At 42.3% G+C, this 26760-nt stretch overlaps 1 protein-coding gene across 4 annotated transcripts; it reads left to right on the top strand.

The window, feature by feature from the left end:
- Window positions 1-10311: 10311 nt before the first annotated feature.
- Window positions 10312-23514, top strand: LOC134414275 (protein mono-ADP-ribosyltransferase PARP11-like). 4 transcript variants are annotated; one of them, XM_063148609.1, is made up of 8 exons: window positions 10312-10358; window positions 13800-13928; window positions 14027-14147; window positions 15402-15477; window positions 16407-16479; window positions 16567-16697; window positions 20368-20519; window positions 20942-23514. In XM_063148609.1, exons 2-8 carry the CDS (start codon window positions 13803-13805, stop codon window positions 21253-21255), a joined length of 993 nt encoding a protein of 330 aa, XP_063004679.1. In that variant the 5' UTR covers window positions 10312-10358; window positions 13800-13802; the 3' UTR covers window positions 21256-23514. The 4 variants fall into 4 exon arrangements, with proteins under 4 accessions (XP_063004679.1, XP_063004677.1, XP_063004678.1 ...); XM_063148607.1 differs by lacking the exon at window positions 10312-10358 and adding an exon at window positions 10586-10669; XM_063148608.1 differs by lacking the exon at window positions 10312-10358 and adding an exon at window positions 10654-10782.
- The last annotated feature ends 3246 nt before the right edge of the window (window positions 23515-26760 follow it).

Raw genomic sequence — 26760 nt, 5'->3', positions numbered from 1 at the left:
TTGTTTTCAATACCTGTGGTTTGTTATTGAATCTAAGATTTATTTTCTCACCCTGTTATGAAAGTTCTCAAGGCCTCCATGTTTGTCAACTTTTGCTTTCCCAAACCAGCCAAGGACAAGATATTTACTTGTTATTAAAAATAACCTGAGAACCTCTGCTGTTTACATAAACGTGCCTGAGAACTTTTGTTGTTTACAGAAACAGGCTGTGAGAATTTGCTCCTCACAGCTGCCTTCCACTTCCCCATCAGCTGCATATGATTATGGCACGTCTGAACAAAACTCTATAAGCCATTTCTGAGCAAAATTCTCCAACAGAGTACCAAAGAACAAAGTAGCCTTGCAGATACTGAGAGATTAGAAGAAAGCGTGAAAGAACCTCAGAGAAGAAAGCATAAAGTCTGCAAATGTGAAGGATAACAAAGATTAGCCTCAGAAAAGCATAAAAAGGTAGGCAAGAAAGAGTCCCAGATATCATACAGTAGCCTTGGAGAGGTGAGAAAATATGGTATTTTCTGGGGTCTCCCATTGTGGGGAGGAAAGATGAATCTGACTCCATGTTCTTAAAGGCTTATTTATTATTTTATGATATTATATCAAAGAATACAATACTAAAACTATACTCAAGAATAGAGAGAGGATACAGAGGGCTAAAAAGAATGATAATGAATACTTGTGACCCTCTCCTCAGAGTCCAACACAGCCTGACCATGATTGGTCATTAAGTCAAAACAATTCACATGAAACCAATCAAACAATGACCTGTTGGATAAACAATCTTCAACCACATTCCAAAGCAGCAAAACCCAGGAGAAGCAAATATTGTTTTCTTTTTTCTCTGAGGCTTCTCAGCTTCCCAGAAGGAGAAATCCTGGCGAAGGGATTTTTCAGAAAATATGACAGTGACAAGAAAATACTGCAGAAAGACTGAAAGAACCTTGAGAGAGCAGAGAGTAGCTTCACAGAGACCAAGAAAGAAGCAGATGTTGAAAGAGTGCAAGGAGGGCCCACAGTACACTGGAAGGCCACAAAAGGAGGAGAGACACTCGAAGAACCCCACTGCATGCAGAGTATCCTTAGGGCAAGCTTTCCCAGTTAGGCTGGAAAGCCCATTGGAAAACACGCTCTCGTCCTTGATCCTCAAAGCAGGGGTCCGTTGCCATAGAAGCCAAAGCTCAGTCTGCAACACTGGCTGTGCAGTCAGGTCTTAACCCAGGGGCTGGAGGCTCTCCTGCCTGAGCTTTGCCTCTCCCCTTGCAGGACCAAGGAGAACAGCTCCTGGGCTCTGGTGCCCTATAGCCTCTCTTGGTGTGCCTAAGGTCTCCCTTGACAGTAGCACTGGTGCACACATGGTCAGAGGAGCAGGCCAAAGTCCAGACATGCCTTGGTGCTCTCTGCAACAGCCCCAAGTCTGCCCTCCCTGCAATCAGGATGTCCTGTGAGGTCTAAACAAGGTCAGTAGATGGGTGCCTCCATGCCCTGCAGAAGGCAGCTCCAAGCAGTGTCCCAGTGCTGGCTCAGGTGTGGTGCAGATGCAGCTGGTTGTGGCACATCCCTCGGCAATTCACAGCATCTTCAGGAGTGGCATGGTGAGTACATGAACTACAGCTTGGATGCAGGTATGTGTGCACACTTGAGTATGGGAATGTGCTGTAGCTGTGTGGAGAAAACTCACAGGCTGAGATAAATACAGCTTATTAACTGAAGGAAAGAGGAAGAGGAAAAAAAGACAGTGATGCAAAAGCAGACTGATGTCCAGTCAGTCTCTGAGCAACAGCTGCCTTCCCAAAATCTCTCTCTCCTCAATTTCTGTTACTGTGTATGATATTGTAGGGCATACAGTATCATATGGGTCAGTTTAGGTCAGCTGTCCTGCTGGAGTCCGCTCCAAATTCTCAAATACCTCTGAGGGAGGGAGAGTGGGAGCAAGAGAAAGCTTTGATGCTGTGCAAGCATTTCTCAGCAATAGCCACAACACAGGTATGTTACCAGGGCTTGCTTTAGTCATAAATCCCAAATGCAGCACCATACATTCTGCTACAAAGAAAATTAACTTTATCCCACCCAGACCACAGTAGACTCTTAAACATCACTTGAGTGCTGCTGGTGGATGGAGACATCATGAGGATCCAGAGAGATGTGGAATGTAATTTTGCCTCTTCTTATGAATGCCTGTCCTCCCCAGACCTCCCAGACAAACACAGTCTCTCAACCCTATAGTTTGCATTTTGGCATTGTGTCTGATCATCCCAATCCTGCTCACCACATTGCCCAGGCACAGGAGAAACTATGGGTACTTGCTTGTGCTGTCTAATGTAACTGGGCTCAAAAGTACTCCGCAAATGCTCCTCTCTTTAGACAAAGTCCAACCCAGCATAGGCAGAAAAGATGGACAAGCTGCTCCCTACGTGTTATTCACTAGCAGGTGAGGTGGACCAAGGTGCCATGTCCAGATATTGAACAAGTTTGCAAGTAATCCTTTCCTAAGTTGCAATGAATGGTGGGAGAGGAATGCATCAGGCTATGGATAAGTCTTTTTTCTCCATATAGGGACCTAATGTGTATGTTCAAATCTCAGGCTGATGGAGTCCATTGCAGGCATGTACAAAGGAACAAACACTATGCATACTTCACAAAGGAAGATGTTAGGGGTTAGGCTTTTTCTTTATTTTTTTTCTTTCTTTCTTCCTCTCAGGTAATTTTCTCCCCATTTGTTGCTCTGGAGATGATTGGACAACACTTATGAGACAAAAGACCTAGCTGGATGTCTTTGAATTCCATTGAAATGGTCCTCGGGGAGAAGGGGTGCAGTTGCAGAAGAAGGGGGGCTAGTAGGTGGGGAGTGAGCTCTCTGGCTGGGGGGTTTCTCTTGGGAAATGCAGAGATACTGTGAGAGGTCAGGGGGCTTACTGAGACTTGGCCAGGGGCCAGCGGCTGCACTCAGCCCCTTCTGTTCTCAGTGACTGGAGGGGAGAACAGTCGCGTGTGGTGTGGAGAGCGGACACCTGTGTTTCCCTAGACGAGGCTGCACTGGGGTTTGCTACAGACTAGCTCGCCACCAGGAGTGGTACTGAGACTGGCCGCTCCCTCTAAGTTTTGCAAGGGGAAGGTAAGTTTTGCATCTCCCCTCTTGCCCCTCGCTTGAGCCGCCATTGCCCGAGGAGGGGCGGCTGGGCTGGCCCACAGCGCCCCCAGCAGGCGCGGGGCAATCACTGCACCCCCTGCCCGGCCAGGAGCCAGCAGCGCCCCTGCCGGCCGTGACCGGAACTGCACCGAAGGGGAGGGTGTCCAACAGCCGAGAGAAAGCTGTCGCTGGGTTTGGGGTTTGTTTGGTGTTGCTGCTGTTGTGGTTGTTTGTTTGCCTTGTTATATATAGTCTAGTAAAGAAGTGTTATTCATTTTCCCTTATCTCTGCCTGAAAGCCCCGTTATAATAACGTTTTAATAATTTGGAGAGAAGGGTGTCATATTTTCCATTCCAGGAAGCTTCCCGCCTTCCTGGGCAGACACCTCTCTCTTAAACCAGGACATACAGGAACTAGGGTGATGAGTGAAGTTGAGTCATTAGAACAACACAGAGGGAGTAGCACTGCAGGGTCAGTGAGAACCAGCCCCACGCAGCTGTTCATGTGTTATACCTGAGAAATCGTGCTGGCGCTGGCAGTCACTGGTTTTGAGGTTATCTCATTCTCTGACTGTTTGACTCAGGTAAATAGTCATTATGTAGTGCTGCAGTTAGCAATGCTGTGCCAGCCTAGAAAAGGTAGGAGTCAAAAATTAGTGCAGGTATTATAGTGTTATTCCTTGTGGGTCTTCTGAGTACATCTCCAGAGAGAAACAAAGAAGCTAAAAGCTCTCTGCTTTCTGCAGCTGCTACAAGTGCATCTATTTGTATTTAAATTCTCTAAGTGCTGAAGATCTGGAAACTTCCCAGACTCCTCCTCCCTGCAGAAAAAAAAACCCTTACAAAATACCACTACAAAAAAAAAAAAATCTCCAAACCCCAAACAAATAATCCAGGGATGAGGGAGTTCAGTCTACCCATAAAAGGAGACAGGCAACTGGCAATTTTAAGCAGGCGAGTAATGGTGAAGTATTGGATATAAGAGTGAGACAACCAGGGGAAAAAAGAACATCCAGGAATGTGCTAGAAAAGTGAAAGGAGACAAGGAAGTCTCTAGAGTGTGGGTTTTATTATCCATTAATAAGAGGTAGAACATGTACTACTAGAAAAGGATTTTCTAGAAAATGAGGATTCAGGAGATTCAGGTTAAGAAAAATCATCTGACACATCTAACAGCTCCTTGAACAACAAATCAAGAGGATGTAGATTTTCAAGGAAAGAATGTAAAATAATTTTCTTCTACAGTTTCCTCCACATCTCAAGACCAATGCCATATTTGAGGTGGACAGCCATGGCCTCCAGGTGTGATGGTCTGTAATAAGCAGAATATTTCCTCAATCCCCTCTCTTGCTTCTGGGAAACTGCATTTGTGAGTGTACAAGTTTGTGGATACCACAGGTGTCACATGCATCCTACAATTTCCTTTATGCTGCAATACATATGCCCATCATAAAATCTTGAAGAGTTCTGAAAAGTCGCAAAACATTGTCAGTATTTTCTTTTCATGGCACAGTCATTGTACTGTGTGGTGGTTTGACCAGGAAGAAGTGGGAATTCTGGGATGTTGTGGTCAAACCAATGGGTGCTTGGATTTTGATATTGGCACCTGGTGTAGCCAGTGGGTTTTTGGACATACCTCCGAGAACACCTAGGGGTTAAAAGCAGAGCTTTGGCCCTGGGAGGCTCTCTTGGGACTTCGAGGGAAAGAGGTTGGATCTCCCTTCCCCCTTCCAGCCGTTGCTGCTGGACGGGGGAGGGGCAGCCATGTGGTAGGCCTGGGCCTGGACAGAGATGGGAGGTGAGGAGGCCTTGGAGGATGGAAGGGTGGAGGAGCCCCAAGAGACATCGGGCAGCCATTTCCCCCCACCCCCGCCTTGGGAGAGTGCAGCCTGTGTCGTTATCTTGAAACTCAGTAAACATGTGCTGGCAGCAGGCAGCCCGGCTGAGGAGATGGGGGGGGTGCAGCCAGGAGTCCAGCCGCCTGGAGGAGTTTTTAACCCTTTTTGGACAATGAAAACCTTACAGAACATTAACCCTTCCTAGACGAGTGATAAGAGTGGAGGAGGACGAAGGAAATGAACGAGTGATGGAGGTCTGGACCAGAGAGAGAGAGAGAGTGAGAGATGTTGAAAGAATGGAGAAGATGGAGTGGCATTTTATGCTGGACTCTTTCGTGTAGCCATGGACAGAGCCATGTTTCCGTGTGATACAGAGACTGAGTCCAGGGGGAGAAATGTCCCAGTGCCAGAGAAGATTCAGTGTGGGTACCCCTCGGCCCCAGGGGGTATATAAAATATGGGGGGGACAGATGTCCCAAAGGTGAGAAGGTGAGATACTGTGCTTTTCTGGAACTGGACAAAGCATCCTTAAAAAGACAACCCTGGAAGCAGGCCTGATCCCTGTTCGGTGGTGAGAGCACCGGAACAAGGACGGAAAAGGCCACCATGACACATGGAAGGACTCCCTCTCCTCTTGAGGAACTGAAAGTTTGAGCATTCTAAAGGGTGGTGTTGGACCCAGAACTGGTGATTTTGGAGGATGTATTGCATTGGGAATTTAGGGGGGAGGAGGGGGAGAGTGTTTTTTGTGAGGTTTTCATTTTCCTCGTGTTTTCTTTTTTTCTTTTGTGTGTAGTTTAGTAATTGTTTGTGTGTAGTTTAGTTAATAAACTTTTCTTTATGTTTAAGCTGGAGCCTGCTTTGCTTATTCCTGGTCACGTCTCACAGCAGACACCGGGGAGAAGGTGTACTCATGGGGGCTCTGGCTTTGCCAGGCCAAAACCATAACATACTGTTATGGGGGATCTTGGGGGCATGGCGTGTTTGTATTTTATTCCTTCTTAGTTGTTCTGTTTGGTTTCTGCTTACTTTCAGTTAATGCAGGCAGAATTATATCATTATCATTTACATTATCATTCAGTTGCATAAATATAACATTACACTGATTATTAAAAATCAATCTACTATGAAATGGCAAATACCAAAGAAGCGCCTGCTTTCCCCTCTTGGAGAGTCTATACTGGCAGTTTATGTTCCTTGTCTTTTCTTAGTTGAGACACTCAAGGGCAGAGAGCAGCTCTTCAGGGGACACAGACAAACTGGAGGAGTGGGCTCAGACGCACAAAATGAAATTGAAAATAGACAAAGGCAAAATTCTGCACCTGGGAAGAGATAACGCCCGGCAACAATATGTGTTAGGAAATGGTGAGCAGCTATTCTGAAAAGCAACGTGGTCCTGGTAGATGGAAAGCTGGATGTGATCCCACAGTGTGCCCTGGAGGCAGTGGGGGACAACTGCACCCTTGGCTATAAAATAGCAGGACCATATTCAGGATCTCAAAAGAAAGGAATACTAGGATTTTTCAACCCCATCTAAAATACTGCATCCAGTTTGAGGTTCATCAATATACAAAAGGCTGATAAAATTGATCAACTGAAACAATTTCAGCAGAGGAGCACCAAGACAATCAGAAGGCCAGAGCACTTGTCCTGTGAGGAGAAACTGATGGACCTGGACTTGGTTAGCCTGGAGAAGGCTTGGGTGAGAGCAACTGCAATATTCCAACAGAAGATTCCTTCTGCAGAAGTTAAGACCAGGCCAGGGTCCTCACAGTAGTGCATGGTGGTAGGAGAAGAGGCAGAAGGCTTAATCTGTAATGAGAGGATTTAGGGAAAATTTTTTCATGCTGATGAGAGTCAAGTATCAAGCACTGGAAGAGGTTGGCTAGAGAGGTTGTGCAGTCTATATCCTTGTAGGTTTCAAGACTTGACCTGATACAGTCCTGAACAAAATTACTTGATCTCATAGTTGACCCTGATTTAAGCAAGAGGTTGTGCTAGATCATATAATTGGAGAATGGTTTGGGTTGGAAAAGACCCTAAAGATCATCTAGTTTCAACCCCCTGCCATGGGCAGGGACACATTCCACTGGACCAGGTTGCTCAGAGCCCTACCCAACTTGTCTTTGAACACTTCCAAGGGTCAAAATGAGGTCTCTCCGGAACCACCTCTTCTCCAGGCTAACAGCCCCAGCTCTCTCTGTGTTTGTCTGTGGAAAAGGGGTGCTCCAGCCCTCAGAACACCTTTGTGGCCCTCCTCAAAGATGACCAAGGTGTATTCCAACTTGAGTCCTCTTTTAATCCCCTGTCAGATGCAATTAAAGAAGCACTATCCTGGGGTAATTGACTGTAATTTCCCTCTGTTTCAGGTAGCTTTTACCAGCTTGGAGACACTGTGCCTGCTAATTTCCTGTCCAGGGAAAGGCACTGACAGGAAAACTGAGGGACCTCACCTCATAGGGTTACACTGAAAGAGTCAATGTGCACAAGTTGCAACACAAGAAATTCTGGAAAGGACAGAAAGGCAAAAGCTTCTTGCCCTTGAAAACTGGTCAGCAGACATGCCTGGAGAGGAAAAAAAAAGTTTGAATGAGGAACTGAGCAACCTAATCTAGATTTTAAGTAAGGCCTGCTTTGGTAAGGAGACTGGATTAAATAACTTCATCTGTCCTTTCAAACCTAAATTCTTCCATCATCCTACAATTTATGTACCAGGCAGTACCAGGGAGTTCTCTCTTTCACTTCCATTTGACGATTCCTTGTGAGAATGGGTTTGTAACTCAAGTCATGTGGCCCAACCTCTCCACTTTCTGCCTTTTTGCTGCTTGAAGTAGGGCTGATGAAAATCAGTTAACGCTATTATGTCTTCTTTAGATAGGCTGTTAGTCTGCAGAGAATACATCACATATCCACACAAATCTTTGGATTTGAAAGGTTTTTATGTTCTTGTTACCATAAGGAGTCTGGCTTTAGCATGCAGCTTGCTAAGAATACAGTCTCATAACAGGCTATTTTTTCAATGCAATGAAGATATTCTTATCTCAAGAGATGTTCATGCTCCATTATTATTTATCAGTCTAAACATACAAAGAAAGGGAAGAAACACACAACAAAAATCTCAACTCTATCCCACACTTCAAGGCATAGCAGCAGAAACCTCTAAAACTTTTGGCTGCTAGAAAGCTGTGCATTCTGCTACTGTAACTTCAAATACACAAATTCTGCAAAAAGCATCACCCTTATTTTAAAAATACACAAGAGACAGTAATAGCAATAGATATAAATTACTCAAAGAGGCACACATTAGACTTAAAGCATTATCAGTATCTTTTAATTAAAATAAAGAAAATATATCAACAGCTATCCAGCAGCTAAGGTGCTAACAGAATCCTTCTTTGCTTCTAGCCTCTGTATAGCTCCATCAAGCAAGGCAGGATATGTCCCAACAAACTTCATGTGCTTTCCAACAGTGTCAATACAAATAATATACTTGAAAATGATGGCTCTACCTCCAGAAAACTCCTTTATTCCAGAAGCATTATATTCATGCCAGTGAAATACCTCCAGAGATTCAGCAAGGGCTGCTTTTTAACTGAAACAGATAACCTTTTCTAACTCTGCATTCAGAGACAAGATCAGCACAGCCAGAATCTGGATAAATATCCTGTTTGACACTCCCTCAGAACTGGAGAAATTAATCATTTTCACTCCACCTGTGTTGTTCTTGGCATGCTGCTCAATAAAAATCCTTCACTGCAGGATGTGCTGCAATGACTGCACACATGTATGAGGACTGCCTGTGTTTTGGAAGTTACCAGGCCACTGGCTGACAGCAGAATGCTGCAGCTGGTGTCACTGCCAGCTTCTCCACTCAGCAGCTCCCCTCTTAGAATGTCTGCACCAAAGGGTGATCTACGCTCACCACTGTGGCTTCTCTTACTGACTGGTCCTAGAGCTGCTGCTGCTTCTTGTGGGAGATAGGGACAGGTGATCGGAAGATCACGTGATGTGATGGAAAGCGGCAGGACTCCTTTTCCCCTAATCCCCTGAGATAAGAGATCACCCTAGGAATGTAACTAGGAATGTAGCCCCCCTAACGATAGTAATGCTAGTAACTTTCCACTCCTTACTAACCATAGATAGTTCTGCAGACCCCCTCTGACGTAGAGAAGCCCCTTAGACTATAAAGCCCCACGAGATGAGACAATAAAGGCCTTTGACCGTCTACCACATTGGTATCTGCGTGCTCTTTGGCCTGAGCGACCCTGGTGAGTTTGGGTTGCTGTGCTGCTCCTCGAAACCAGGTCGCCTAGCCTTATATCAGAAGGCAACAGCTTCCAGACCTCATTGTGCCATAAAGCTGCTCATGGGCCTCAAGCACCTGCAGCAGCCTCTTACTGCTGCCCTCTTTGCTCTGTGTGACCCACGCCATGCACGGTGCGATGGTCACATCTGCTGCTGTGCCAGGCACCAGCACGGCGTCACAGCCCTGGTACCACAAGGGACTGGCACCGGTACTTGTACTGGAACTAGGACTGGGACTGTTACTGTTACTGGTCCTTGCACTGGAACTGAAACTGTGACTGGCACTGATACTGGGACTGGAACTGGGCCTGGTACTCGCGCAGCTACAGGGAGAGGTACCTGACAGATATTGGTACCAGAACTGGAACTGGGATTGATACCGGCACTAGTACCGGTAGTGAGACTGTAACTGGGATTGCTACTGGTACTGGTGCTTGGACTGGGACTGGAACTGGGCCTGGTACTGGTTTTAGTACTGGTACAGGTACTTGGACTTGTGTTGGAATTGGGACTGATGCCAAAACTGGGACTGGGCCTGGTAAAGGTACTGGGACTGGCACTGAACTGGTATTGATAGTGGCACTGGGCCTGGTGTTTGTACTGGTACAGGTACTTGGACTGGTTTTGGAACAGGGACTGGTGCTGGAACTGGGACTGGTGCTGGCACTGGCATAGGCAGTGGTATTGATAGTGGAACTAGGCCTGGTACTGGTGTTGGCACTGGACAGGAGTTTGGACTGTTTCTGGCACTGGGACTGGGGCTGGAGGCGGTGTTGGGGTCGGGACTGTGCCGGCGCCGGTACGGGAGGCAGGGCTGACACCGCGGCCCAGCGACGGGCCCAGGGACCGGCCCTGGCCCTGGGCCCTCCCCTTCCCCTCCCCATCCCCTCTCGCGTCACGACAGCGGCTCCGCCCCCGCCTTCATTTGCATGCCTGCCCCGACGGGCCAATGGGGCGCGGCCACCGCAGCGCTGACCCCGCCCTCCGCGGCCGCCGGTAACGGAAGCGCCGGGAGCGGAGCGGGCCCCGCGCGCCCGGCCCGCGCGGCGCGGGCGGCCTGCGGGAGCGCGCCCGGTGCGCGCGGCCGCTGCGGTGAGTGCGGGCGGGGCGGAACGGCCGCCGCCGCCGCCCCTCCCCCCGCGCCGCGCCCTCCCCCCGCGCGCCCCGCAGGCCGCCGCCCGCCCCGCCCCGCCCGCGCGCAGCGCGCTGCCAGCTTGGGCACGGGGGCGGGAGGCGGCGGCGGCCGCTGCGTGTGGGGGAGCGGCCTGCGCGCCCGATGCCGGGGTAGTGGTTCCGTGCTAGGCTCGGTGGCCGGGCCGTGCCCTTGAGCGCCCATGGCTGCGGCTCTGGAGGGTGCGGTTACGGGTGGGATCGCGACGGCGGCCCCCGGCAGCACGGAGCGGGTGCGTGGGGGCGCAGGTGGGAAGGGCATTGTCACTCCAGCGTGTGTCCCGTACTGGTGCTAGTGCTGCTCCTTCTCCTGCCTCCCCTCCCGAGCCCTGCGGGCTCGCCTCAGGCAAGTGTCCTAATCAGGTGTCGTGTTCTCTAAGGAATGGCCAGAGATTCCCTTAGCGCTGCCTGTGTTCCCAGCAGGATACTTGTACCAAGCGTGTAGGGAGAGGAGCCGTTGGCAATAAAGCACGGTGTGCCAGGTGAGGCAGGCAGCACAGGAAGCCAGACACATCCATTGGGATGCTGCTGTCTTTGTGAGCATCCGGGTGGTGAGACCCTGGCACAGGTTGCCCAGAGAAGCTGTGGATGCACCGTTCCTGGGAGTGTTCAGAGCCAGGTTGGATGGGATTTGGAGCAACCTGGTCCAGTGGAAGGTGTCCCTAACCATGGCAGGGGGATTGAAACCAGATGGTCCTAAAGTTCTCTTCTAAGCTAAAGCATTCTCTGAGTCTGCACACTGTAAAGGATATATATCAGTCGAACATGAAGTGCTTATGGAAAAAAGAGGAAGTGCATGGCCAGTAGTACTAAAGCCATTGAGTCACAGCACACAACAAGTGCTATTCCTGTTTAGGAGGATGTTTTTCCTTAGACATTCGTTTAATTTGAGCTGTTCTGGTAGCTCCTGGACCAATAGAAACAGTGCTAATGATGGGAATTGAGACCCTTCTCAAAATGCTACCTAATGCTTATAAATGGTGTGCATTTGATTTTGAATTAATCAGTAATTCCTTCAAACATTTTGGATTTGTGTCACCTTTGACAACAGTTCTCTTGTTTTTATGGCTTTTCATATTAATACCTTCAGGTGTTTCCTCCACACTTCTAAAGTATCCTGGAATCTACCTGTTTACCCTAGGCTTTGTGATGAGGGTACAAGTATGTGGGTTGAATGTATGATTTTTGAAAGGCATGGGAATAACTATCTCCTTTTAAATGGTTTACTCTGGAGAGAATAATGAGATGCCCCTGGAGGACTCTAAGTGTGTTGTCAGGCACAGATAATCATGCCTTCCCTGCTTATAAGGCATGTCCTCTTGTTCAAAAGACATCACTGGTTTGACTGTCAGAGTCAAGGCCCTGAACTAATGGGCTGGGAGGGAGCTGAGCTCACCACTTTAATGGGAGCATGAGGAAACAAAACATTACCAAGAAAAGCCTGAGTTGCTTTCCTCATCTTCAGAGAAGTACAGCCTACCTCTGGCTGCTCTCAGTAGGATAGAACATAGTCAAATACTTATCCGAGAGGAAGAATCAAATTGAAGGTGGAAGATTTTCACCAAAAGATGTTGGCCAGTTGTGCTTTTAACACCAAGGGAATGTAGGCTCTGTGGCTGTGTTGCTGTGGGTAACAGAAGAGATGCTGACAGATGCCCTCTGAAGCAGAGAATGTTTTTTTTATCTCTTTCAAAATACTTTTTCTGAGCAGCTGATGAACCTTTGTGTAGTGCTGCTTGAACTTGAGGCAGCAATCCATACAAGGAGCCTTGGGTAGGCTTTCACTGAAGCAGGTTTGCCCTCAGGTTCTGCAATTTGGTGATGTTTTGGAGATCCACTTATGATTCCCCTGATAAGAGGTTTCTCAGATTTTTTTTTTTCAAACAACTACAGAAATACAACTATCTTGGGAAAAATGGGGCATGAAGGGTTGTGCCAGAAGTCCCTCCTGCTCTGAATTGCTGCCCCAGTAGCACTGGCCAAAACGGGGATGCCTACTTTTAGTCTCTGGTATTTGTCTTCTTCAGATCTCTATTTTTTCTGGGTTGAAGTGACCAGGAAACAACTGAAGCATCCAGGATACTAACTGCACATTGTTTGACTTGTGCTGAAGGGTGTTGTTTCACTTCTTGGAAAAAAGTGAACTTGAGGACATATTTGGGCAGAGTGCCAAAGTGTTTTGCTTAAACAGAGTGGATGAATTGCTGACCTTTTCTGGGTGTGGGGCAAGTTTTTTGTCTGAAAGATTCCCTGAAACTTAGAATTTTTGCTTGGGGAGGTTGTTGCAGAAAATTGACACATTAGGAAATACATGCAAATAGAGGTGAGCACTTTCAGAGTTTTCAGAATTTAATATTTTCAGAATTTATTTGTTGTCAAACAAAGAATGAGCTGAATTCTGGCAGGGACTGTTCTTCTAAAGGTATTCTGACATAGCTCTTGGTAGACCTAAACTTGTCTAGCTGCTTTTTGAACTTCCATAGATTTGCAGCAACCACACCATACCATGAAAAGAAATTCCATAGGTTGCCATCTGGTTCATGAAGTTTTTCTTTTACTTACTTTGTACTTGACATGTGCAACCTTCAATAGGTGTCTCCTCCATCTGGCAGAAGAAAATGTGATTCTTTATTCCCTATTTGGTTTTGTCATGATTTTGTAGACCTCTGCTGTATCCTCTCCTCAGTTCTTTTTCTTCCATCCTTCAGAATCCCAACTGTGGGAGTCATTGCTTGTGTGGGAGCCAGTCTGGCTTTTGGTGTGAACTTTTTCTATGAATACAAGTACAGAGTATCAGGAATTTTACTGTGTCATTTTTAAGTGAGTGCATTAGGGGTAAAAATTCTTCTTCATGCAATGGGAAGGAATAATCTACTGTGATCTTTCATGGTTAAATAATTGTATTCTTTGTCTTAGTATTATTTTTTTTTTCTTACAACTATTGATTTCCAGTCTGATTTGTTCACTGCTGGTGAGTACCTAGTAGGTGTTTCCATCAAGCTGTTGCATGTAACCCCAACATCTCTTTCTTGTGAAGTAGGAATGAAGAACCTGTTGTATATTTCTGAGTGGCCTTGATCCTACAACCATCAGTATGAAATTCAGCACCTCTCTTTGATCACATAAAGCCTGTAGTTCTTGCCTTTACTGTCACACTTTACAGACAATTAAGAAAATTCTGCAAGTGTTTAGCTAAGTTAAAAGATAATACTGGATAAGTAGCAAATTGAAAATTTTTCTCTGGAAGAGAAAGATCAGTCCTCAGCCTGATATGACTTTTTTGGTAGTTATTGCAAATGCACTTTATTTTGCTTTTTTAATAAATTTCTCTAAATTTTGTGTCTATGTGTGTGAATGTTTCAGGAAATGCTTCAAGGACCATCAGAAGATGTGTTTGCAAAGATGGAAAGTTCAGTTGAAGACATGGATACCTCCGATACGCAGTGGGGCTGGTTTTATTTGGCAGAGTGTGGTAAATGGCATATGTTTCAGGTAAATACCTATGAAGTTATATTGGCTCTGATGGATCCCATACATCACATTACCTATGGCTGAGTTTGTCTTTTTGTGCTTTTTCTTTTATTTTGAAGACTGACTCAAACAGTCACTGCTCTATCAGCAGTGAAGATATTGAAAGGAGTTTCCGAGCAGACCCCCGTGGATCTCTGTCTTTTACCACTGCAAAGTTTAACTACACACTGGACTTTTCAGGTATGTGTCTTGCCAAAGAGTAAACTGAAACAATAGAAGCTCTCAGATACACCAGCACATTTGTTCATTCAGCAGGTTATTGTCTTCATATCTGGTGTGAAAACATGATTAAGAATGTCTTTTTTACTGGAAAGTACATAGGAGTTTTTAGAAACAGCTGCTCTGTTACATTTTTTGTGTAGTTTATTAATTAAGTAGCAAGTTTTGTTTGATAACACTGCATTGGAGTTCCTACTGTTTGCTCCAGCTGCAAGTGGCATGTAGGATACTACATCTCTTGAACTGGGAAGGTTGAACCTTTTTTCTGTAATGTGCAGCTGCCTGTAAGCTTGGAAACCTCTTCCATTAATTCTGTATAAGAAACATTGCTGTAAAGGAGGCTTCCTGCAAAATACTGGCATCAGAATGATTTAATAATTCAGCAGGTAGTTGAAGCCAGTTCTGTTCTCAGAATAACAAGGAGATAGGGAAAAAGATTTACTGGTAGATTGTAAAGATCTTGCTTATGCTGTTCTTGTAAATTACAGAGTATTACAGGTTTCTAAGGTATGTAACTATAAAGGTAATCTGTTCTTTGTTCACAGGTGTGTTCTAGTAACTTTTTTTAGTTTTTCTATTCATAGATGGTTTATTTTCCGATTAAATTACAACACAGTTATATGCTTAAATATAGGAAATTAAGGAAATAAATACATATTCCAATATACGTATTCAAATGTCAAATATTTCAAATACAGAAAGTGGGGACTGGGTTGAACAGCAATATACTGGCAGTAAGGTGGTATCTAACAATACAAGGAGTTTTATGCTTATTTGTGTTGAAATGTCTTTATTAAAAACTGTGTTTTGCACCCAGAATAACAACACTACACTATAAGCAAATGTTAAAGAGCAGTTTTTATGTTACTCTCTTTAGGTCGTGATGTCTTACACTAAGAATAGTGTATTCTTTGTCATCCCTTTCAAGTCAGTGGAAGTCCTGACTGTGATTTAGTGGGACTGAATGTTAGATGGATATTTTAAAAATATATCTTTTGTGTGTGTAATATTTGGGGACGTGAGTCCCCAACTCATGTAAATGACAATGCATTTAGATATATTTATTGAAAATGCTGATTTGTTACTTGTTGAAATAGGATTCCTGTCAAGTAGCTTAGGGTGTAGTAACATTCTTTTAAATAATGATACTTAAATGTTTCATATGCTGTAGATGAATTCCTAAAAATTTCTTCCTAATTCTTGTTTTATGCTCAGTGATGAAACAAATCAACCTAACTACCCTTAAACAACGTCCAATAAAGCGAGCTCCCTTTGCAATCAATTCATTCAGGTAAGGAAATAAGAGGAAGACTCCTTATTTTTCTTTTATTCCTGTTTCTTATAAGTAAAATGAAACCAAAGTGTTTTATCTTTATTGTTTATATTTATTTGCTTTTGGAGTCACTTGCTCTGAATACCTGTTGAATGAGAATTGCTGCAGGGAAGCAGCACCAAAAAATGGAATCCAGTGACTCCATAAATTATTTAGAAGTAGTATTGTAACAGCAAAAAAAAAAGGGTGAGTTATGTGTTGTGCCTATATTTTACTCATTTACTCTAAACTCACTTGGAGTTTAAGAAATTGTGTTGTAATAATCCTTTTATGAGTTTAATTGCTTTAGATTGTCAGTTTCTTGCCATTTGATCAGTCATTAGATGTAAAGCTGAGCTGATGTAAAGCTGGAGCTCACTAAACAATAAACTAAGCTATGCAGATGAAATTGAGTAAATGGGATATGTGGATTTTTTTCCCCAAATAGTTTCTGAGAAAAAAATTTAGTTCTGAATTGTAGTGTGGTTATACATTAAAAAAGAAATTTGTCATTTGTCATAAGAAATGTAGTAGCAATCTGTTTACACTGACTTTCAAGAAGAATGTTTTTGAAGTGCCAACTTTTTTTCAGTAGATATTTGCTAAATAGTGCATACAATGACGTGGCAATTTACTTTGTTCTTTGAATAATTGCATTCAGTACTCTTATTTCCATGTGGTGACATTTTTTACTTTCAGGAGATTTCTTCTTTTAGTCCCAGTTTTAAGGCTTAAGAGCTTCAATGTATGTAGTGCATGTGCTTAAACCACTCTTTTTTAGTAGCTCTGTATAAACTTTATGGGGGTTTGCTTTTTTTGCACACTGTGTTGTTTGGAGCAGGAGTTTGACAGGAAGAAAATGCCTCATGTCTTTGAAATGATGTGCTTTTACCTTTTTTTGTTTGAAGTTTCATCTGTGAAAATGAGGCTATCCCTATGCCTTCCCACTGGGAGAATGTAAATACTGAGGAGCCATACCAGGTAAGAGTTGGTATGCAACTTGGTCAAAAACATGTGACAACGAAATAATGCATCGAATTGAAATCACACTAACCTCTTTTTTTCCAGCTTATTCCATTGCAAAAGAAAACAAATGAATATAATGAAGTTTCTAGTCTCTTTGGAAAAACAATGGATAGCCACCGAATTAAAAGAATTAAGAGAATACAAAATCTAGACTTGTGGGAGTTTTTTTGCAGGTGAGATTATTTCTAAAACCAACAGTTTTAGGATTGTTAATGGAGAAAAGTTTTAAGTCATGCAGTAGAAATATGTTTAACTGTTTTTACTATTAATGAATTTTTTGTTACATTTTAACTTTTAAAAATTTTCTTATTTGTCATTTCTTTTTATTGAAAATTTAATTTTCAAGACCATATAGCTTCTACAGGTGCAGAAATTGAATACTTGTAGAAATTCATTAGATAAAACTGTAGCATGTAGCATAGATAATGTATTTAAGGTGTTCAGAATATCTGTGTGGTAGATACCCATGATCTTTACAGTGAAGTAAGGAGAAATAAATTAGCTTTTTGTAAAATGATTGCTTGAGAGGCTTGTATTATTTTAATTTTTACTAAATAAAGCAAATTAATATTTCAGTCTTTTTAAATTTCTCAATTTTATGAAGCATAGGACAGAATTAAGTGTCTAATGAACACATAGTTATGCAATTCTTTTAAATTTAATGTCTTAAAAAACCTTCTTCTAAGTTCTTGTCTTTTCCCTCTGCATATTGTGCTGGCCTGGAAGAAGTAGGAAGTGCCCAGTTTGGTATCCACTTATTTTTTGGTGTCAGTCTTAAACAATCGTACTTGCCAAAAGTTATTTGTGCATCTTGTAGGAAGGAGTGCGTATCAGGAGGTTTAAATATGTTTTACTCAAATAAAAAAATTTAGACTAAGTTAAAGAGTGAGGAAACAACTAACCAGATGTATACTAAAATCTTGCATAAGTTACATGATTTTTTTAAAGATATGTCATTTATTGTTAATTTAAAGCTATATCAACATGTGTGAGGAAGTGAAATTCCTTATGTATGTTAATGGTTAAGAGAGTTACCCAACTTTTAGTTTCTTTTTTGTCTTCATGGAATAAGGAAGAGGGTCAGCAGAACTGCTGCCTTGGACTTCTAGAGGTCAAACTTTGGGTTGTTCAGGGGATTGTTTGACAGAGTCCATTGTGAGGCAGTCCTGAAGGGCAGACGAGTCCAGGAAGGCTGAACACTCTTCAAGAGGGAAATCCTAAAGGCTCTGGAGCAGGCTGTCCCCATGTGCTGAAAGACAAGTAGTTGGGGAATAAGGTCATCCTGGCTGAACAGAGAACTTTGGCTGGAATTCAGACAAAAAAGAGGGTTTATGACCTTGGGAAGATGGGGCAGGCAACTCACGAGGAGTAAAAGATGTTGAGATGTTTTGCAGGGAGAAAATTAGAAGGATCAAAGCCCATTTAGAACCTAATTTGGCCACTGCTGTAGAAGACAATAATTTTTTTTTTTTTTAAATAAATCATCAACAAAAGGAGGGCTATAGAGAATCTCCTGTCGTTTACTGGATATGGGGGAAACATAGTGACAAAGGATGAAGAAAAGACTGAGGCAACAAAGGCATTAATATTAAGACCAGTTGTTATCTGGGCACCCAGACCCTGAGCTGGGAGACAGAAGTGGGGAGCAAAATGCAGCCCTCATAATCCAAGAGAAAAGGGAACCTGCTACCCCACACAAGTCTATGGGAATTGATGGACTCTACTGGAGGGTACAAAGGGAGCTAGGAGGGTGCTCACTGAGCCACTTCCAACCATTTACCAGCAGTCCGGGCTCATTGGGGAGGTCCCAGTTGCCTGTGGTTGAGCAAGTGAGATGCCCATGCACAAGAAGAGCTGGAAGGAGGATCCAGAGAACTACAGACCTGTCAGGCTGAGTGAGCTCAGTGCCAGGGAAGGTCAAGGAACAGCTCATCCTGAGTGCCATCACACAGCATGTGCAGGGCAACCAGGGGTCAGGTCCAGCCAGGATAAGTTTAGGAAAGGCAGGTCCTGCTTGATGACCAACCTCACCTCCTTCTGTGACAGGGTGACCCACTAAGTGGATGAGGGAAAGGCTGCAGTTATTTTTTACCTGGACTTCAGTAGAGCCTTCAACACTGTTTTCCCACAACATTCTCCTGGAGAATTGGCTGCTCATGGCTCAGACAGGTGCACTGCTTGCTGGGTAAAAAGCTGTCTGGATAGGCAGGCCCAGAGAGAGGTGGTGAATGGAGCTACAGAATCCAGCTGGTCACCAGTGGGGTCCCCAGGGCTCAGTGTTGAGGCCAGTCCTGTATAATATCTTTATTTGGGATCAGGACAGGGGGATCAAGGGCACCCTCAGTAAGTTTGCGAATGCCATCAAGCTGGGTGGGAGTGTGGATCTGCTGGAGGGCAGGAAGGATCTCCAGAGGGATCTGGACAGGCTGGATCCATGGGCTGAGTCCAGTTGTGAAGTTCAGTAAGCTGAATGCCGGGTCCTGCCCTTGGGTCACAAGACAGTGCTGTCAGCTTGCACATACTGGTGAAGAAATTATTGCCTGGTAGTATATTACAAAGAAATAGGTATTCCAGCATTTCAAATTCACTTCTTTTGGTGTCCCAGGTAGGAAAGTTGAAAAGAGCATGATGCTTAGTTTAGCATCTCAGTTTGGAGTTGTCGAGGAGTACAACAAGTAAAAGAAGGTGTTGGTCAGTGAGATTGATGACCAGTTTTAGAAAAAGCTTTTGTGCTTACATAGGTACAAGGAGCATGTCTCTGGGTATTTAGTTTTGCTCTAGGTTTTACCTTTCATTGAGTGAATTGTCTGAATGAGAATTTTCACTGTGCTGGATCAAGTTAATTTTGTTGAACTGGATTATCTTTTCACTGCTTGTACAAGGTGCTAAGATGATGCTTTTTAGAACAGTTGGACCCCTTGATTTCTGTTCCAAATTACCAAAGTGTCCTGTTGTGGCATTTCTGCATTCTGCCCAACCAGCTTGCCAGTGTGCCCAGTATATTTTAAATTTTTATGGTTTCGAAAAAGTGGTAAGATCAATTGATTTAATTGATTGAGCAGTGCTGGAATGATTATTTGCATCACTGTTGTGGTCAGAACACATTTGCCTTTAACAGTAGTTCCCATATTAATAATGATTCTAAATTGACTTGATGAAAATAACTGGTCAGAGATAGTAAAGGCCTATCACAGAACATCTTTTTATTGATTATTCACTTTTTCTATAAATCTGTTCCGTTCCCCTGTTTCAAAAGAAGTTACTCAAGAGTACATTTATATATTTTCAGAGATAACAGCCAACAACAGAGGGCTCTAGTTGAAGAAATTTCAGATGTTCAGCGTAACTACCCCTAAGATCAGTTTTTGCTGGTTTGCCTAGTGCTTCATAATCTACCAACTTTGTTATCCCTTCCACCATGACATTAAAGCAGGTGGAGGAAACAAAATGTGCAAAATTGCCTTTCTTTTAAAGATGTATCTGCTGAAAATGACCACACTGAAACTAATAACACATGAACAATGTTGATAAAATTGGTGTAGAAAGACTTTTTTTTTTAATCTTAGACTATGTGGGAAAATAGTCCTACAGCATTCAGAAATGTGTGATTTCTAAATATGTACCTTAAGAATTCCAACGTGTTTAAAACCTAGAGTCATCTAGGCACTTGTAAAGTGGAATGTGTTAGGTCTGTACCCTCAGCAGTGTTTTCACAGTAGTAATTTAGTGTGTTTGTACAACTATTTATTTATTATGTATTTACTGTGTACAACTATTTATTTATAATGTATTTATTGTGTACAGCTATTTATTTATTATGTATTTATTGTGTGTTTTCTGTAGGAAAAAAGCTCAACTGAAGAAGAAAAGAGGTGTCCCAACAATTAATGAGCAGATGCTGTTTCATGGCACCAGTAATGAATTTGTAGAAGCAATATGTATTCATAACTTTGACTGGAGAATAAATGGGATGCATGCTGCTGTGTATGGAAAAGGTAAGTATTGCTGTCACATACTACTGTGAAAGTGTTAACAGCTCAACATTAAGTCTTCCCTGTAGAGTGTACTTTGTGATGCATGCCTTGTGTTTACCCAAGAGCTGTTTAATACAGATCTGCTTTTATGGCAAGTGTAATTAAAGATGCAGTAAGGAATGTAATTGTCACAGTGGCTGGTAGGGCCAGGGAACATGGGGAAGGGATGCCCAGCAAAGAAGTGTTGATCACAATACAATCTCTTTACTAAAATACACTAAAAATATTTGGTCATATTGTTATAACAATTAACAACAAAAAAAGGATTCCTAATGAACATAAAAGAACTGTCATTTTTCATCATGTTGATAGCTATGCTCTGGTAGTCAAACTGTCATGGTAAGAATGTCATCAAATTTTCTTTGGTTTTTTTTATTTGAAAGGGACCTATTTTGCAAGAGATGCATCATATTCCAGCCATTTCTGCAAAGAGAGCATGAAGCATGGAGATACTTTCCAGATTCATGGTGTGAACCTGCAGCCTCATCTGCACAGACCAGATAAAGTCATGTTTCTTGCTCGTGTATTAACTGGTGACTATATCGGTGGTGATTCAAAATACATGAGACCTCCTTCAAAAGATGGAAGCTTTGTGAACTTGTATGACAGCTGTGTGGATAATACCTGGAACCCAAAGATCTTTGTCATCTTCGATGCCAACCAAATCTACCCTGAGTACTTAATAGAATTTTGTTAAGTTTGAACTGACTATTGTTTGTGGTTCTTTTAATACTTTTGTTCCTTTTGTAAAGACAACAACAGAGAAACGATGCATGAAAGAGAGGTGAAAGAAAAGCTGGCATGCTTTTATGGAGGAGGGAAGCTATTAAATATTTAAGAGAGACTGGTGAACTGTTTTTAAAAATCTGTAAACTTTATTAATGCATTTTTCAAATGTAGAGACCATTACAAATCTGAAGTTGCTTAGTGAGCCTTAAATACATTGAACATTGCTAAGTTTTCAAAGGCAAGATTTATGTTTTGATTTTCTAAAGTGTATTAAAAGTGGTTAGAAATATGCCTCTAATATGGTATGCATATGATGAAATTAATCTTTTATAAAGATTGCCTATAAAACAAAGTAAGAAAAACAATAGCAAAACCCCAGGGGACATGGCTACTTGTGTGTGTATGCGTGTGTGTGTGTCCGTGTTCTGTAGTACATGTTACTTTGTTTGGAGGTCTCTTAGTTTGGATTCTAAACCTGAAATAGAAAAAGAACCTACAGCTCCTTCATCAGTTTCCTCCAGATAAAGTTCAACAAAGTTGTAAGGTTTAACTTTATGTACATTTTACTGTAAGCTTTGATTATATACTGGGAAAATAACAAAGCCATTTCAGTAGGATTTGACAGTTTGTTTTGATGGAAATAAGGCCCATAAACTTGTGGTTGTTAGTTGTTTGGTATGTAACTGTTGGGCTCACTGTTGGGATATCATATGCCTTTCTCAGTTCTTATCCTATGGAATTTTGCCATCCTGTTGCAGTATTCATGAACTGCTGTGATTGTGTCTGGTCAGAGTTTAAGATACACTCAGTGCTCATATACTTGGTGTTACTGAAGACAACATTTAGATTAACTTAACTGTAAACAATGCAGTTAAACTAATAAGGAACATTTCAAAAGATGCCATCCTTTAGCTTTTAAACACTACAATAGAAAGCTTTCAGTAACATTTGTGTAGACCAGGTTTTCATAACTGGTATGTTTGTAAAGTTGAAGGGTATTTTTCACATGTAGAAAGAGCAAAAGAGACAATATTTGGATAAAGAGCAAACCTGAGTACCTAAACACATGAAGAGGCTGAAATGCACTGTTGTGTGAACGATCTGCTATGGAATTGTGTCCCTAGTGTGCTTTGTTAAAGGACCTAAGTAGCAGTAATGGACAAAGTCAAAGTTGAAACCTTTCCAGGATTTTTCTTTGGCTATGGCCAGTAACAGGTCCCTGTAGAATTGGTATATAATTGTGGCAGATATAGAATGATCTCTGTTGGTTTGTTATAGAATTGTTAATGGACTTTTTGGATCAAAGGCTGTGTTTAAAATGCATTGCATTTAAAGGCACTGCAGCTGCTGGCATGACCAGGTCTGCTCAAAGTCGTGCTGAACTGGTGGAACTGGAAGCATGAGATGACGACATATCTGGCATCGTAACTGAGGACGCAAATATCTCTTCCTTCTCCTGTATGCTGTTACTGTTGTATATCAATGGGTCTTGCATAAGTTGTTTATCTGTTTCTGTTTGTAATTTCATGGCAATTTTCCTGTCCCTAAACCATTTAGGGCTAAAATGCATTTTCCTTTATTTTAGGAAGTATGATTTCTGATCCCAGCTGGGAACTCTAGGTTCTACTCTTGTAGGTGTGATTTGTGTTTGATTCACTACTACACTAGCTCTGCAAAAGGCACTTTGTTCCCTACATTGTATAAAATAATAGCAAATCACGCAGGGAATTTGTGTATTACTGAGTCCTTTTTATTATTACACAGTATTCTACAGAGCATACATTTTGTGAAACTAACAAATACATGTGCTGTTGTTCCTTTGATTTGGTGTTTTATTTCTTCTGAAACAGATGTTTTTAGTTAAGAAAACTGAAGTTTCTCTTTTAGCGCCTCATAGACAAAAAGTACCACAATCTTTACTGATCTCTGGGACTTTTTTGATTTTTTGTGTGGTGGTGTCTTGTTTGCTGCTTAATTTGAATTGAATGGCACAATCTTAATCTTACTGCACAATTGAAGTTTTATCTTTTCTTTCAATGTTCAATGTGTTCTGCTTTTTGTGCTGATGAATTTTGTTATTGAAGATGTCTGTAAAATAACTGTCCTTTCTCTGGCAAGGATAGAGTGATTATTATTGCAAGCAAAGTCCAGAACTGTACAAGTAGCCAATACAGGAAATAGTTGGACTTAATAAAAGGAACAGTGAGAAAGAAAGGGAGGAAAATAATTTCTTGGCCTTTGGAGTGTTAAAGAAAAGAGAAGGGATCTTGGTGTGGTTCTGGGGAAGAAAACCTGATACTTTCTGTTACTGTTTCAGGTAGTGAAACTTTGTTCTCCATTTTGGTTTTACACCTGTGCAAGAGAGCGTGCAAGAGAGCATGCAACTCTTTTATGTTTTTGATCTGAGGTAGAGCTTTCTTACTCAATTACTCTTGTGACAGTGTGTTTTCACATGAGCACAGCACTTCAGGATGACATGGAAAAATAAGATCAGCTCATACTGGTCTCCTGGACCAGCTTTGTTTTTTGCAATTGGTGTGTACTCAGTTATTGCTGAATGGATCTCATTTCATCCAGAGCGGTTTGGGAGAGTGTCTGTCCGCATTCCAGTTCATTTACAGGGTCAGTTTGCACAAACTCTTGCTTTTGTTAGAATCCAAAGGGAGAAAAAAAGGATACAGCTCTGTTTTTTACTAAATGTCTCAGTATACTCTCATCCAAGCTAGATGTGAGATACACGATGTGATGGCTGGAGTTGGTGACTTAAATTCAGGACTGCATTGGATGCCAGTTGAGTTGGCAGCTTGAGGACAACTCTCACCGTTTTAAAACATTTATCAGCACAGAATATCATAGCAGGAAAGCTCAAGTGAGTCTGTGCAGTTTACATAGTGGAAATTACTTTCAGGAAGATGAGCACATGTCAGTCTTAAAATTCCTGTGACCTAAATGTCCATCAATGCTGTAACTATTTTTGGCACTGTCCAAAACAGCAGACTTGCAAAACAGCACAGGCCTACTCCAGTATAGCCATCTACTCTTCACGAGTTACAAAAAATACTATGGGGGCTGACAGATGCAATACTTTGCCTCATTTTAAAGCCAGCTGGCCTGTCTTATGCCCCTCTCTGTTAAGCCCCTTTGTTCTCTTTGACTCTGCCTTCCCCTGACCCCATGAGTGTGTACTGCTCCATTGATTCCTGCACCTCTTGCCATCTGATCCCCCAATACCATTTCCAAAATCCAGTATGAAATAACCTTTTGCACACTCTTACGTCTTACATGCTCTTATCAGGTAATGTGATGGATCAGGTTTGGTTTCCATCACTGCCTCCCTTATCATGTCAGCCAGGTTTATCCCTATACATTCCTGTGTCAGAAAAGGTAGTAGAGGAGTAGTCGCTCCTTCCACATACTCAGATAATTGTGCCACATAAAACATTCAGCAATTTGAGTGCTATGCTTGTCCTCACTTGGGGATTTAGTTGGAGAGGTCACATTTCCTTCCTATGGTAATGAATGGACAAGAGACAGCCAAGCTGTACAACACCAAGACTGGAAATTTGCATGTTCAAGTGGATTTTTTAATTGGAAAGTGCTCACTTGGATGTACAGAAATAGGGAGAGTATTTGGTGTATATTGCAATAAGGAAAAAACCTCCAGTTTAGTAGAGAGTATAGGGAAAGGACTTTTTCAGACAGTAATCAGTTCCATGGAATACCGTACCATAAAATGAGTTTCTCTTCCTTGTGTGCTTTGAGCTGTTAAGAGTTTGATAGTGCTGTCATGTTAAGGATTGCAAACCAGCTGGTTCTGGCTGTTTGCACATTTACTTGCAGACATTTGAAGATTAATTTACTGCTACTACTTTTAGAGTCTTTTGCAATAGAGATTATGACTCCGCTGCTAAAACAAGTCTGAAGCTATGTTCTTCTCAGCTATTGCCTTTATTGGCTAGAAATGTCATTCATTTCTGTATTTGTATTTTGTCTATTGCCTTTGAACATCTTTGAGGTGTTTTTGTTTCAGTATTTTCCTTTCTAGAAAAACATTTTTGCAATTAGAGAGGGATGAAAGAAGAATAAGAAAGGATAAATGTATCAGCATTTGGAAGCTGCTGGGTTCATATCCGGAGACGGTGCCAATCAGGAAGGCAGGTAGTGGAAATGACATTATGTTTCCAAGCCAATATCAGTTATATCCATTTCCTGTTTGCCTTCTAACCAATAAATGCCAAATGTAATTTAAAGGGAATGAAATGATAGTGACACCAAAAGCAACAACCTCAAGTGTTTCTTATCTTTACTCAGCTTCTTCACCGATACTTTTTTCTTCCCTTGAATTCCTAAAGCAATGTAATATATAAACCAATACAGGCAGTGAGCACCTGACTCGTGTCCAGGTTTCAGGAATAACATAAGGCCTTGGCCTGCTTGCCTCCCTTTTCCTGTTTCCATGCTTTGTTTGCATTCACGTTGCCATAAAGTGAAACAGATGAAGTATCTGGAGCATTGTTAAAAGCTAATTTGTAGTGGGAATATGCTAATGCACTGTATTGTATTAAGTGATGTGTTTGGTTACAGACCTGGAAGTGGCCAAGACGCTCGTACATGTAGTCTTTTTTTCCAGTCAGTATCTACCTTTGAGCTGGTGAAAGTTGTCCAAGAAAGTAATCCCAGCTGAGAACACTTGGTGCAAATAAGACTTTCAAAGGATGACTGGGTATTGGATACACTGTGTTGTTGTCTATGTATTAACTAGGGAGATTACATTAAAAAGATTTATTTCTATAAAGAGACTGGCTGACACAAATACTATCATCACATATTTTAACACAGCTGCTGAAAATACTGTAGCCTGACAAAGCTCTATCAGCTAATTACTTGATGTTTATGAGAGTGACTTAAATAGCTGCTCCAGGCTGATATTTTTAAATTGTTTTGAATTTTATTTTTAGTATAAGAAATATGACCCAAAACAATGGGATAAGACCAGGACAAGAGATGGAGAAGTTGGGGTTGGGGCAGGGGGGAATCAGTGGGAGAAAAATGGTTACATAAGTGAAAGGGTGCTTGAGTGTGCATGTACACTGGGGCTGGGGAGTGATGCAAGAAGGGGAGAGAACATAAGAATATTACTGCTTTAAATCTGTCCTTCAAAATTTTTAAATTCAGTTTTCATGCTGATGATATTCCTGGATGTTTAGCAATGTTTATATATTTCCAGTGGGATGGAGTACGGGATGGAGAGTCAGGAGACTCTCCTGTAGTCAGATTTTCATGTCTTTTGATGCGTTGTGATGAGAGCAGGCTTACAGAAGTGATGCACAAATGACACAGAGCTGTCAGAAGTGAGAGGTGTAGCTACAGCACCTCATCTGAGCACTGTTGCAAGGAGCATGGGGAGCAAAGTGCTGCTGTCTGCTGTAAACATAACTGGTTGGCTTCTGGCTTCTTCCACCATGCTTCCTGC

The sequence above is a fragment of the Melospiza melodia genome, chromosome 2, assembly GCF_035770615.1.
Source record: "Melospiza melodia melodia isolate bMelMel2 chromosome 2, bMelMel2.pri, whole genome shotgun sequence".
Classification (NCBI taxonomy): domain Eukaryota; kingdom Metazoa; phylum Chordata; class Aves; order Passeriformes; family Passerellidae; genus Melospiza; species Melospiza melodia.
The sequence above is the reverse complement of the archived record's forward strand: the minus strand, read 5'-3'. Positions and strand labels throughout refer to the sequence as shown.